At 40.3% G+C, this 13,439-nt stretch overlaps 1 protein-coding gene across 4 annotated transcripts in view; it reads left to right on the forward strand.

The window, feature by feature from the left end:
• ATP9B (ATPase phospholipid transporting 9B) overlaps nt 1–13,439 on the forward strand; it is a 200,942-nt gene that overhangs the window by 138,472 nt on the left and 49,031 nt on the right. For all 4 annotated transcript variants that reach the window (XM_084850042.1, XM_084850044.1, XM_084850040.1 and 1 more), the window contains one exon: nt 1,954–2,096. In XM_084850042.1, coding sequence (XP_084706168.1) covers nt 1,954–2,096 — 143 coding nt within the window. The remainder of the gene's footprint in view (nt 1–1,953; nt 2,097–13,439) is intronic.

Genomic DNA, 13,439 nt, shown 5'->3' on the forward strand with positions numbered 1-13,439 from the left:
TGCTCTGAAAAGTGCATTGCATAGATAAAGACAAGTGGGGGAAATTCAGTGCAAATGGTGAGGGTGCACATGATCCCACAGCCTGCTCCTGATTTCTGAAACCTGGTTCCCTTCTACAGCCAAAGAGAGCCAAACTGAAACCAAAGATTCCAAATCATATCCATACATAATATGCCTGATTGGGTCCATTTCACTTATTGGATAGTGCCCCAAATTATCACTAGGGACAAACTACAAACTCAAGAGGAAAATGCCATCAAGGTTATCCACTCAGGTATCATTCACTACTTAGTGAATCCTTATTTAGTTAGTTTCTAAAGCTTTGGCTCCCAGTCTCCAGTGCTGAAACACATCCACTCTGTTTTAAAATAAAAAAAGTAGCACAAGCTGTGAACCTTAACACAGCTTGAAGAAAGGTGTCTCTATCCTTTGCTTGGAGACAGTATATAATGCTAATGATAATAGCAGCAACATAGCATGAAGAGAAGAAAAATATGTATATTGTGAGAAAAGGGCCTCATGAGCACAAGTATTGGATATTTATAAAAGCCTCTCATTTTGTCTAATGCTTCAGGAAAGATTTATGATGGGTGAAAATGTACATTCAGTTTCACACAACTCTAACTAAACTGCTTAGATTATGGCACCTATTACACAAAGAACACTTGTATCCTGTGATATAACTGGGAAGACATTAGGAAAATGCCTTCTTAACTATTGCTACTGGTATACTGAATTGTTACAAGGTCATTCTTCTGTTCAGTCTTTAATATATATGTGCTGCTTCTATTTCATTTAATAAATACTAGTTTCAAAGAAGAAAAATCACTTCAAAATGATATTTGTTAATAACTCCTATTTGCCATGCCAGCCTATGGTGATTATTTAATACAGTGCCATCAATGTTCATGATGCTTTACAACGTATAATAGGACAAGTCCCTTTCTCAAAAAGCTCACAATCTAAAATTCAACTTTAAAGGAGACCCCAGACAGAGGTGTAACGATGGAGGCAAGGGTAGTCAGGAATAATATATATTTTTCAATTGTACATACTTCAGCCTACAGTGGGCTACAGGAGCTAAGGGATTGTGCCAAAACCTTTCTCGAAAAGGTATGGCTTTTTAAGAAGGTTTTGAAGAAAGTAGTTGCATCATGCAAGTGTTCTGGAAGACAGTCACAGATATAAGGGCCAGTAAGAGAGAAAGAGTGAGGTCGTTTCAGGGAGCAAGGGACCTTTGGAGAACTGAGGGTGGTGAAGCTGGAGTAGCGAAGGTCACAGCAAGGGATGTGAGGGGATAAGGGGCAAGGCAAAGGAAGACTTTGAAGGTAAGGGTAAGGAGCTTATTCTGGATCCAGGGTTGGAGAGGAAGCCAGCGTAGGTTTTAAGAAGGGATATTACATGGTCAGAGCAACAAGAGGTGAATTATTTTGGTGGCATATATCTGTATATGTATGTGCAGCATGCGTGTATATATAGAAGAACATCAAAACAGGAATTGAACATACCTATTACCAATTTTGTTTTTAAGTTCAGGGTGTGCATCCAGCTCTGGATCAATGCTATGACAAATGGTGACTTTATTGGAGCATAACAGGAAGATATGCCACTGCAGAGATCTAGAATTGGGCTGCTAAGTATAAACACTAAACTGAACAAATTATGAAGTGCTACATTACTAATCAGGAAAGATTAGATCCTGTTGTTTTCAGTGAGTTATCTGACCTGCATCAAACTTAATTTAGTAATTAAAGCATAGTTGGTGTTTCACACTAATTTTAATACAGTTTAAAGCTTTTGATATAAAGCTCCAACACATAGGATTAGGAATGTCAATGTATTGTTTATTTTTAGAAACTCAGCTATAGGTTTAATTGTAGCAGGTAACTTTTTGTTTTCTGTCATTCAAGAGTGAAGTTGTTAAATTCAAGAGGGCATATATATATTTTCCAGTTTACGTGTGAACCTAGATATGGGCAAAGCAGCCTATGGATGGATGATTATGAAGGATGACAATATACCTGGAACAGTTGTCCGGACTAGCACCATACCTGAAGAACTGGGACGTCTGGTATATCTACTGACAGATAAAACAGGTGCATCTTAGAATTCTATTCTGTGGCTGAACTTTAGTTACAAAGTTACTGCTGTCAATGTATATTAAATAGTAATATTTCCTGATTAGGCGCCTTAGTTTAATTGTTGTCAAACTGGTAGCTGTTGTACAATTCCTGTTACTTTAAGGTCGAGCTAGGCAACCTGATACCCTCCAGATGTTTTGACAACAATTCCCATATGCCACAGTTAGCACTGCCAGTGATCAGAGCTTATGGGAGTTATCGTCCAAAACATCTGGAGGACACTAGCTTGCCTACCCGTTTTAAGGTAAATAATTTTAATTGTGTGCTAATGACCAAAGTTATCATGCAGTGTCCAATGAAAGACACACCCTGGAATTCACTTATCTCTAGGTGGATGGAGAAGTGCGGCACATTTGCAGATCATGGGCTGTGCGTGGACCTTTGAAGTGAATAAATGCAGCAGCCCTGGGTGTAAGAATTTAGATTGTAATTTTTAATGTCTGTAGCACTTTTATATGGAAAGTTTACAGTAATTATTCATCTGCCTTATGAGATAAGGTGATTACTGTTCCCATTTTACAGAGGAGGGACCAAGAATGTTAATAACTTGCCCAGGATTTAAACCAAGATCTCCCATGTTCTTGGTCATTGCTATTCTGTATTTCAGTTGGCATGAATAAAAATGAAGTAGCAGGGAGAGAGTACTTGGGATGACTATGCTGCAAGCTCTATCCAGATGTGTACATTCGTATTTCCACAGTAATTTAAAAGATACTTGGCTTGTGCAATAAAGTATACCATTTCACCATTGAAGTCTGGATGTTTGACTTAAAATAAATTGCTGTTTGGTGTTTTATTTGTTTTTTAGACCACCCAAGTTAATGATCTTTTGGTGGGGTTGTCCCACTTAACGACATATCAAAAGTAGGCTTCTTATTTTGAGAATGAAAAGAGAATAAAGAAAATAGCATGCAAAAATCTTATACTGAGGCTCTAGTTTCTCTTGAAATGATTAAGTATTATTTGCAGAGTCTAAGGAGCATTACATTACTAACATAATTGCAAGGTAGTCCTTTGTATGATTGTAAATTGGGTTTGTGCTTCATCAATAAGCTTTTTGACAAGAAGCGTCCATCACAGTGGCTCTCTCATTTGCCACAGCAGAATAGAAAATGAAGTATCCCAATAATTGCATTATAGTTTCCTTATTGTGGGACAAGAAAGCAATGTGGTATAATTAGGTTTGATTGGAGTGCATGTTTCCGGTAAGATCTGAAATTAATGATGTTGCTATAGTGACACATCTGCGGCCACCAGTGCGTGAAACATAAAGTAATTCATTCGACAAGAGAAGACATCTGTTAACTGCAAGGATGCAGAGCATATTGACACTGACCAGAAATACTAGACGTTATGTGATAAATGAACAAATGATGCTGAAACAGGAGGACAGATAATTTGTACTTAATCTGCTGGGAGAACTTTAATCTTCTCACTGGTTGCATTTGACAATACCATTGTTTAAAGAACAATGCTGCAGAGAACTCATAAATTTTAAAACTTAACTCAGGGTGCAGCCTATTAAAGCAATGCATTAATTCCTTTGTTAGGGAGTTTTTATCTTCATGTAGAACAAAGCCATTACTAAAAACACCCACTAAAACAACAGGTTCTTTAGGACTCACATTTTAATTATAGCATCCATTACCCAAAATGCCAGGTTGTTTGGACTTGAATCACATATAAGTTTGACAGAAAGGCGTCATCCATTATTTGGGGGGGGGGGGGAGACACTGTTTCCAGTGTTTTCCAAGGGCAGCTAAGCATGACATTTTAGTATCTCTAGGGCACAATAAGTTCCTAACAATAAAGAGAAAAAACAAAGATATTTAGCAATATTTATTGAATGTTTTTGACATCTAAAGTGTGATACTGCAACTTCCCTGCCCTTCCTGACAGCAACCACAGTATTCAATTATAACAAATAAAAACCATCTTCCAAGCACAGTTATTTACTAATGCATACGCTCACATTTGAGTGCTGTAATTAACATTTTAGCGGCTGTGTGGACCAAATGAGATACTTAACACATGTAATAGTTGAACAGATGCATAGAGTAATGGAATTCATAATCTTCTGGGAAGCCCTGTATTAGGGACTAATGTGTTAACACTGGAGGTTTGTGTTTAAAATTTATCTAGAGTTAACATATGTTAAGCATTGCATGAAAAAAACTGGGGTGTCATTTTATGAGATTAATGCAGACCACTGGCTTATTAGCGTGGGTATCCACAGTGATAAAAATAATTCATTGGTGATATCAATTCCATTTCTCCATGATTTGTGGGGGCTTCATAATATCTAGTCCTGCCATAACTATATTTTTAAAAAGCCTCCATATATGCTTATGAGCTAGGTTAGTGGGAACAAGGGACAGACCCTTCTCTGTGGTAGCACCCCACAGAGAATAGAACTCTCTCCCTAAGGAGGTTAAACTGGCCCCTCCTTTGTTTAGATTTAGGCGGGCTGTTAATTTTGTTTTATTCTGAATGGCTTTTGAGTGATTTTAAATGAATTAGCTCTGCTCTGTTTTTCTCCTTTTCTTAATTTTGCTCTTTGTGATGTTTAAAGTTTTTAATTGGCTTAAAATTCTAAATTGTAAGTGACCTTCCAGGCTCTTTCTGGGCCAAAAGGTGACTCAGGTGATTTATTTATTTGATAAATAAATATAGTCTATGTGACTCTTTCCCCTCAGCAGATGACTGAAAAGAAATTATTTAGTATAACATACCAAACTAGAATAGGAATATTCTTTTCCCTATTCATCATTTTAACCATCTCTACATCTACATTAGTCCAGTATCAAATCCCTACCTTTTAGAAAAGCATTTTCCAGTAATATCCAGGAAAGTCTCTTTTTGATCCAAAGGCATATATACTTGCAATATAGTTATACCAGATTAGGGATGGGGAACCTCTGGTATGTGGGCTGGATATGTCCCACAGGTTCCCCATGTAGACCACCAAATTCTTCCCCAGACTATACCCCTTCTCCTGGCAGTGAAAAGCTCTTATCTATGATCAGCTGCTGACTGGAGATTAGTTTTTCCCTGAAGGGCAGAGACAGTAAGACCTAGAGAGGAAGCTGCTGAGTGATTCAGTCCTGCTTACTTCTGGGGCTTGTCCTGCTTCCTTGTGAGTAGACATGCAGAGTTTTGGCAGCTTACTTTTGAGTAGAGATTCTGATCATGTTTATTTTTGAGTAGACATGCAGATGCTTGGTATTTGGGATTTGAAAGTGCTGCTGAGGGATTCAGTCCTGCTGCTTCCCTCTGAGTAGACATGCAGAAGCTGTGTCCTGCTTCTGAGTAGGCTTAAAATTGGTAATAATCACATTTGGCCATTCCTACCTGCCTTTGGCAATGCCCACAAATGGAATACCCCAGCCCTTTTCCAGATTGGAATTAGGCCTCAGGCTGGAAAAGATTCAGGGGAAGGAAGGAAAAGATGGTAGTGAGCACCATGAAAATGCATTCCCAGTTCTTTGCCCAAAAAAGGACTAAAGGATAACAAGGTGGGATTCAACAAGCCTTAAATATGTGAAGATTAGGGTGGGGAAACTTCTACAAATGTGATGAGGTTTTGCTTGTTTCAGTTATAAGGTTGCCATGATGCCAACCATTGACTATAAAAGACTAAGGATAGAATTAATATCACCTCTGTAATTTGAGGTCTGATCTACACATGCAACAGAATGAGGTGATTGAATGGATTGTACCTGTTCTGATTGTAGCTGAGGATCATAGTTTTGAATGTTCAACTTAATTAAAACCTCCCTACAAATAGAAAACCAGCAGACCAGGTAAAGGAGTGAGCTAAAACTTCGCTCTCTCATGTGTTATACAACCTTCCAGTAGTCCTGTGACATTAAGTTGAGCCACCCAGAGAGATGAATAGCTGCACATATAAGTTTGACTTGTTCACTGTTTTGGAGCACATGGCTTTTGTACAAGGTGCATGGCCTTCTCTTGTCCAGTCCCTTGTCCATTTACATTGATGAAAAAGTGACCTCAATAATCTTCCCTAGCAGCTTGAACTCCTTATTAAATAGGCATTTCAAATGTCCAGATATTTGCCCTCATTTGTGAGTGCATGTGAGAAAGAAAGAGAAATAAAATTCCATCCAGATTTCTCTTTGTTTAATTCAGTTCCTCCTTGCTTATTTTTTGTGTGTGTAAGTTACAAAAAAGTGCTTATTGTTAGACAAGCTCAGAGCAAATTCCAAGAAACTTCATACATCATTATATATAGGGTTTTTTAAAAAAAGAATGACATTTTGCAGTGTACCAATGGAAATACTTTCCAAGTCTGGCAGAAAGAACTGCAGTCTGCAGTAGCTGGAAAGCATTTAGAATTATTGAAGAAACATCAACCTTAGCTTCTTATTTCATGAGGAATGTGTGGCTTAGCTTGCCTACCAATGACAGAAATATGCTGCCATAAACCTTGTCATTAAAACAGACCAGGGAGGAATTGGATAATGTTAGAACTAGGTTTGAAACTCAGACCATTTGGTGTCTTTCACCTGAAGCTTTATTCCTCCACATTAAAGTTGGTGTAGTTCAGAAAAACATGAGACTTCTGTAAGATTGGGGGCAGGGGAGGGGGAGGGATTTAGATATTTAGCAAAGGGTCGTTGTAGTTGCTTCATCTTCCATCCTGCTCTCCTGGAAGAGTAACAGACTTTCTATGGACTGAATGAGGAGCTTCATTTCAGTTGCTGTTAATGTAGGTCTGTCAAATGTAAGGCCCAATGGGCTTTTCAAGGGGCTTTGGGTCTCTTTGACTCTCCACAGAAATTATTGGACCCATCTTCAGAGCTAGGAACCTGATGCCTTTAGTCAGGCAAAGGAACTGACTCAAGATCAGCCTGTACCACCATTCCCTTTGAATTAACAAAAAGCTGTCATGTAATTTGGAGAACATAAGAGAGCATTGTGTATCAGAGTGCGTGGAATGTGCAATTTTTGAGGACTTGGAGCTGGTGAAGGAATTTTTAGAGGTAAGTTGAAAGAGTGGTGAATTGAAAATGGCAAGTGCTGGGGGCATTTTTATGAATTAATCACCGGCCTTACCACTGACTCCCTTTCAGAATTGGCAATTTGGGTTATGGCCCTTATACAGAGAGAGATTTTGGTCCTCCAGCCCATTCTAGTTCTCTGCCTGTGTATTAAATGTTCTGGAAAATATCACAGCAATTAAGCAACTGTGTACACAATAAGAAAGGTTCTGTTCTCTTGTAACTCCTAGCAAAGTTACTTATAATTATGTAAGCAGTATTTGCTTATTTTATTGTGGCTTTATTAGGATCTTGGTATTAGGCCAAATTAGCATCGAGTAATATTTGATCAGAGATCTCTTCATCTAATTTTTTTTTTTAAGTTCCCTAGTACTCTATGAATTGCATCTGTTGTCACCCATGGAATGATGCCTGCAGGACATTTTCTTTAGAAATTAATTTCCTCTTTGCCTGTTTTCTTCTGTGTTTAATGATACAATTGTAGTCAAAACTCTCTACTTCATTAAAGAGCATATAAAATTTCTCTCTAGCAATCCCATACAAACTTTTTGTTTAAGATACTTTCCTTATGTGGTAAATGAACTGCAAGCAGAGTTTTCAACACGTGTTAGCTGTTGTACCCTCTTGGTGTCTTTGAAATTTCTGCTTTTTTAAAATGTTCAAACCAGTTACTATAATATGAAATAAGAGTAACCCTTCATGAAATTGTTGTAAACCTATTTCATAGTTATGAAGAAAATTAAGTTGCAATGCCTCATTCTTTGCAGTCTCTGTGTAGGCACAGATGGGTTCTGCACCTGTTCAGAGCACCGTTTAGGAACCTACATGCTGGTGCTTATAGCTCCTCCTCTGTATGGGGGAAAATACCCATACATATGCCTCAAGGGGCAGAGCAGTGCCATAGCAGCAACATCATGGTGAGCTTTCTCTGAAGAGTTTTTTTTTTCCCCTAGGAAGAAATGCTCCTTTTTATTAGCTAGAGAATCTTTTCCCTATTTTGTTTTCAGTTTTCTCTTAATTACTGCTTTGTTTTTATCTGGGCTTTCTCCCTTCTCTCACCCTACTTGTGCACCTATAATGCAGCAGGGTTCGTTTAAGAAGTGCCAAAGGTGTGGCAGCAAATCTACCACCACTGAGGGTCATGATCACTGCCTTCTTTGTTTAGGAGAGGAGGACATGGTTAATGTATGCCCTCACTGTCAAAAATGTACTAAACAAGTGTGGAAATATGTCTTCCATTTGTGTAGTTTTCCCCTAAAGCAGTCTGTACAATGACCTTTAAGACTCCGTACACCAGCCTTCCCTAATTTGGTTCCCTCTAGATGTGTTGGACTTGTTGTTGTTGTTTATTCGCTCAGTCACTTCCGACTCTTCGTGACTTCATGGACCAGCCCACGCCAGAGCTTCCTGTCGGCCATTGCCACCCCCAGCTCCCCCAAGGTTGAGTCCGTCACCTCCAGAATATCATCCATCCACCTTGCCTTTGGTCGGCCCCTCTTCCTTTTGCCTTCCACTTTCCCTAGCATCAGCATCTTCTCCAGGGTATCCTGTCTTCTCATGATGTGGCCAAAGTACTTCATTTTTGCCTTTCATATCATTCCCTCAAGTGAGCAGTCTGGCTTTATTTCCTGGAGTATGGACTGGTTTGATCTTCTTGCAGTCCAAGGCACTCTCAGAATTTTCCTCCAGCAACACAGTTCAAAAGCCTCTAGCTTCCTTCGCTCAGCCTTCCTTATGGTCCAGCTCTCACAGCCATAGGTTACTACGGGGAATACCATTGCTTTAACTATGCAGACCTTTGTTGTCAGTGTGATGTCTCTGCTCTTAACGATTTTATCAAGATTTGTCATTGCTGTCCTCCCAAGAAGTAAACATCTTCTGATTTCCTGGCTGCAGTCAGCGTCTGCAGTAATCTTTGCGCCTAGAAAGACAAAGTTGGTAACTGTCTCCACGTTTTCTCCCTCTATTTGCCAGTTATCAATCAAGCTGGTTGCCATAATCTTGGGGTTTTTTTAGGTTTAACTGCAACCCAGCTTTTGCACTTTCTTCTTTCACCTTCGTCATGAGGTTCCTCAGCTCCTCCTCACTTTCAGCCATCAAAGTGGTATCATCTGCATATCTGAGACTGTTAATATTTCTTCCAGCGATTTTAACTCCAGCCTTGGCTTCATCAAGCCCAGCACGTCGCATGATGTGTTCTGCGTACAGGTTGAATAGGTAGGGTGAGAGTATACAACCCTGCTGTGCTCCTTTCCCAATCTTAAACCAGTCCATTGTTCCATGGTCCGTTCTTACCGTTGCTACTTGGTCGTTATACAGATTCCTCAGGAGGCAGACAAGATGACTTGGTATGCCCATACCACCAAGAACTTGCCACAATTTGTGATGATCCACACAGTCAAAGGCTTTAGAATAGTCAATAAAACAGAAATAGATGTTTTTCTGAAACTCCCTGGCTTTCTCCATTATCCAGCGGATATTGACAATTTGGTCTCTAGTTCCTCTGCCTTTTCTAAACCCAGCTTGTACATCTGGCAATTCTCGTTCCATGAATTGCTGGAGTCTACCTTGCAAGATCTTGAGCATTACCTTACTGGCATGTGAAAGAAGTGCCACTGTTCAATAGTTTGAACATTCTTTGGTGCTTCCCTTTTTTGGTATGGGGATATAAGTTGATGTTTTCCAATCTGTTGGCCATTCTTGTGTTTTTCCAAATTTGCTAGCATATGGCATGCATCACCTTGACAGCATCATCTTGCAAGATTTTAAACAGTTCAGCTGGGATACCGTCATCTCCTGCTGCCTTGTTATTAGCAATGCTTCTGAAGGCCCATTCAACCTCACTCTTCAGGATGTCTGGCTCTAGCTCACTGACCACACCGTCAAATCTATCCCCGATATTATTATCCTTCCTATACAGATCTTCCATATAATCTTGCCACCTTTTCTTGATCTCTTCTGCTTCTGTTAGGTTTTTGCCATCTTTGTTTTTGATCATACCCATTTTTGCCTGGAATTTACCTCTGATGTTTCTAATTTTCTGGAAGAGGTCTCTTGTCCTTCCTATTCTATTATCTTCTTCTGCTTCCGCATATTGCTTGTTTAAAAACAATTCCTTATCTCTTCTGGCTAACCTCTGGAATTTTGCATTTAATTGGGCATATCTCCCCCTATCACGGTTGCCTTTTGCTTTCCTTCTTTCTTGGGCTGCTTCCAGTGTCTCAGCAGACATCCATCTTGCCTTCTTCTTGTGTTGGACTACAACTTGCATAATTCCCAGTCAGCATAGCCATTGCCACACTGGCTGGGAATTATGGGAATTGTAGTCCTACATGTCTGGAGGGCACCAGGTTGGGGAAGGCTGCTGTACATACTTCCAACACCAACATGATTCTATTAGGCATGCTCATTTCTAATCCATGTGCCAATCTAACATCAGGATTTGGTTCCAAAGCGCCCTGTAAGGATCAAGACAACAAGGAGAAATATCAGGACTGAGCCCAATAGTCCTCTGCCAGGGTTAGGGCTGCATAGTATTGGCAAAGGCCAAAGAAGAAGAGGAGGTATTATGTAGGGTGGTCTTTATTCCACATCTAAAGAGCCAAGAGTGGCTACAGTACCAGTTGTGTCGTTTACAGCACCAACCTTTACTACAGCATCTGACCGGTATTTCTAGCATTTATGTCTTTGCTCATGCTGACTCTTGTTCCTGAGGTTGCCTCATCTTCTATTTGTCCTCATCAGAGCACTACAACTTCACATCAAGTCAGATGTTCTATCTTCACCTTACCCAGAGATTCCAGTTCATAAGATTCCATGTGGTTGTATCCTTACCTTGGGATTGAGCAACCACTATCACCCACTTGGTCAACAACTTCCCTTGTGTCCTGCTTCAAACAGCTCTCCAGCTCCAACATATGGCAGCTGCCTCATTTACTGTAATTTATCCCAAGTACTGTATGAAGCGTTTTCAACAGTGTTTCCTTTCAGCTTTCTAGCCTTTCATGGAAAGCATGGAAGCTGTCAATGAGAGCATCCCATTCAAGAAAATTGATGTTTTTTTCTCTCGTCATGACCCTCATAACTTTGATTCTTTCAATTTTCGATTATAGCAGTCTCCACCAACAGCTGAGAATGATGGGAGTTGCAATCCAACACATCTGGAGGGCACAAGGCTGGGGGAGGCTGGATTATAGTATTCATATGCACAGGGACAGTCTGTAAAGAATTCTTGCTCAGATGCCTGTCTCCATAGGATATGTTTCACAAGAGTAAGAGAGAGCTTGTGAATATGGAGCAGAGACAGAAAGACAGGCAAAGATGATAACTTAACTTCCTCTTGCCATTTGGGAGGAATCAGGAAATGTGTTACACCATTCAACCAGTGTGGTGTAGAAGTGTCAGACTAGAACAGGGGAGACCCCAGGTTCAAATCCCCACTCAACCCATAATAGTTACGGTGATAGTGGAAGTACATTCATAGACAAACACTACTATGTAAAAAGCATCTGGAAGGAATTAAGGCCACAATATACTACCCTACCCTTTTAACATACAGTACTGTGCAAAAGTCTTAGGCCACCATTAGATTTGTTGTTTTAGCAATGGTATAATGACCATATATAATTATTTCTCAGTCTTTTCATTAGAATACAACTAGAAAATACAGGAAATTTGTATGCAGTATTCAACAATAGAAAAAAAAATCAGAAAAAACAGCTTCCATAGGCTAAAGTGGCAAGTATTTAGTGTGACCTCCCCTTACACTAGAGTAACAGCAGGCGCCTGGCCAGAAATGGTCTTCATGGAAGGGTAGCAGCCAAGAAACCACTTTAGTGGAAGGGGAACAGGGTGAAAAGGCTAAGATATGCTAAAGCTCACAAAGACTGGAATGAGGATCAGTGGAAAAGAGTATTATGGAGTGATGAATCCAAGTTTGAAATTTTGGGGTCCAATCGTCAACAATATGTGAGAAGAAGAGTTGGAGAGAGATGGATGAATGAGTGCTTGAGGCCTTCAGTGAAACATGGTGGAGGGTCTGTCCTGGTTTGGGGCTGCATTTCTGCCAGTGGTGTTGGCGATCTTGTCCGTATTGATGGGTTCATGAATGCTGAAAAATGCAGACAGGTTTTAATTCATCATGCCATTCCTTCTGGAAAGCGCCTGATTGGGAATGGTTTCATTTTTCAGCATGATAACGATCCCAAGCACACTGCTAATGCAGTGAAATCATTTTTAGCAAGGAAAACAGCAGATAAAACACTGACAGTCATGGACTGGCCTCCACAGAGTCCAGACCTGAATATTATAGAGGCAGTATGGGATCACCTGGACAGAGAAAGAAATAAGAGACAACCTACGTCTAAAGAAGAACTCTGGGAAGTGCTGAAAGAAACCTGCTATAATATACCAGAAGATTACTTCAGAAAACTTCAGGACAGTCTCCCCAAAAGAGATCAAGATGTGCTTAGAGCCAAGGGAGGTCACACTGAATACTGACTTTTGCCTATACATATTTCCTGTATTTTCTGTTTGTATCTTAATACAGAGACCTAAAAATTATTATGAATGGTCATTAAAACTTTGCTAAAACAACACAGCTGGTGGTGGCCTAAGACTTTTGCACAGTACTGTATATTAAGCGCAAGACAAGGTTTGGGGGGGGGGTATCATAGATTGTTCAGTCGTTCAGTCGTGTCCGACTCTTCGTGACCCCATGGACCATAGCACGCCAGGCCTTCCTGTCCTCCGCTCTCTCCCGGAGTGTGCTCAAGTTCATATTCATTGCATCCGTGATGCTATCTAGCCATCTCATCCTCTGTCGTCCCCTTCTCCTTTTGCCTTCAGTCTTTCCCAGCATCAGGGTCTTTTCCAGAGAGTTTTCTCTTCGCATTAGGTGGCCAAAATATTTGAGCTTCAGCTTCAGTATCTGTCCTTCCAGTGAGCACTCAGGGTTGATTTCCTTTAGGATGGACTGATTTGACCTCCTTGCAGTCCAGGGGACTCGTAAGAGTCTTCTCCAGCACCACAGTTCGAAAGCATCAATTCTTCAGCGCTCAGCCTTCTTTACAGTCCAGCTCTCACAGCCATACATTACTACTGGGAAAACCATAGCTTTGATTAGACGGACCTTTGTCAGCAAGGTGATGTCTCTGCTTCTTACTATGCTGTCTAGGTTTGCCATAGCTTTCCTCCCAAGGGGCAAGCGTCTTTTAATTTCATGGCTGCAGTCACCGTCTGCGGTGATCTTGGAGCCCAAGAAAGTAAAATCTGTCAC

Source organism: Heloderma suspectum, chromosome 4 (genome assembly GCF_057233095.1).
Source record: "Heloderma suspectum isolate Gila_16-S chromosome 4, 16-S_ref, whole genome shotgun sequence".
Taxonomy (NCBI): Eukaryota; Metazoa; Chordata; class Lepidosauria; order Squamata; family Helodermatidae; genus Heloderma; species Heloderma suspectum.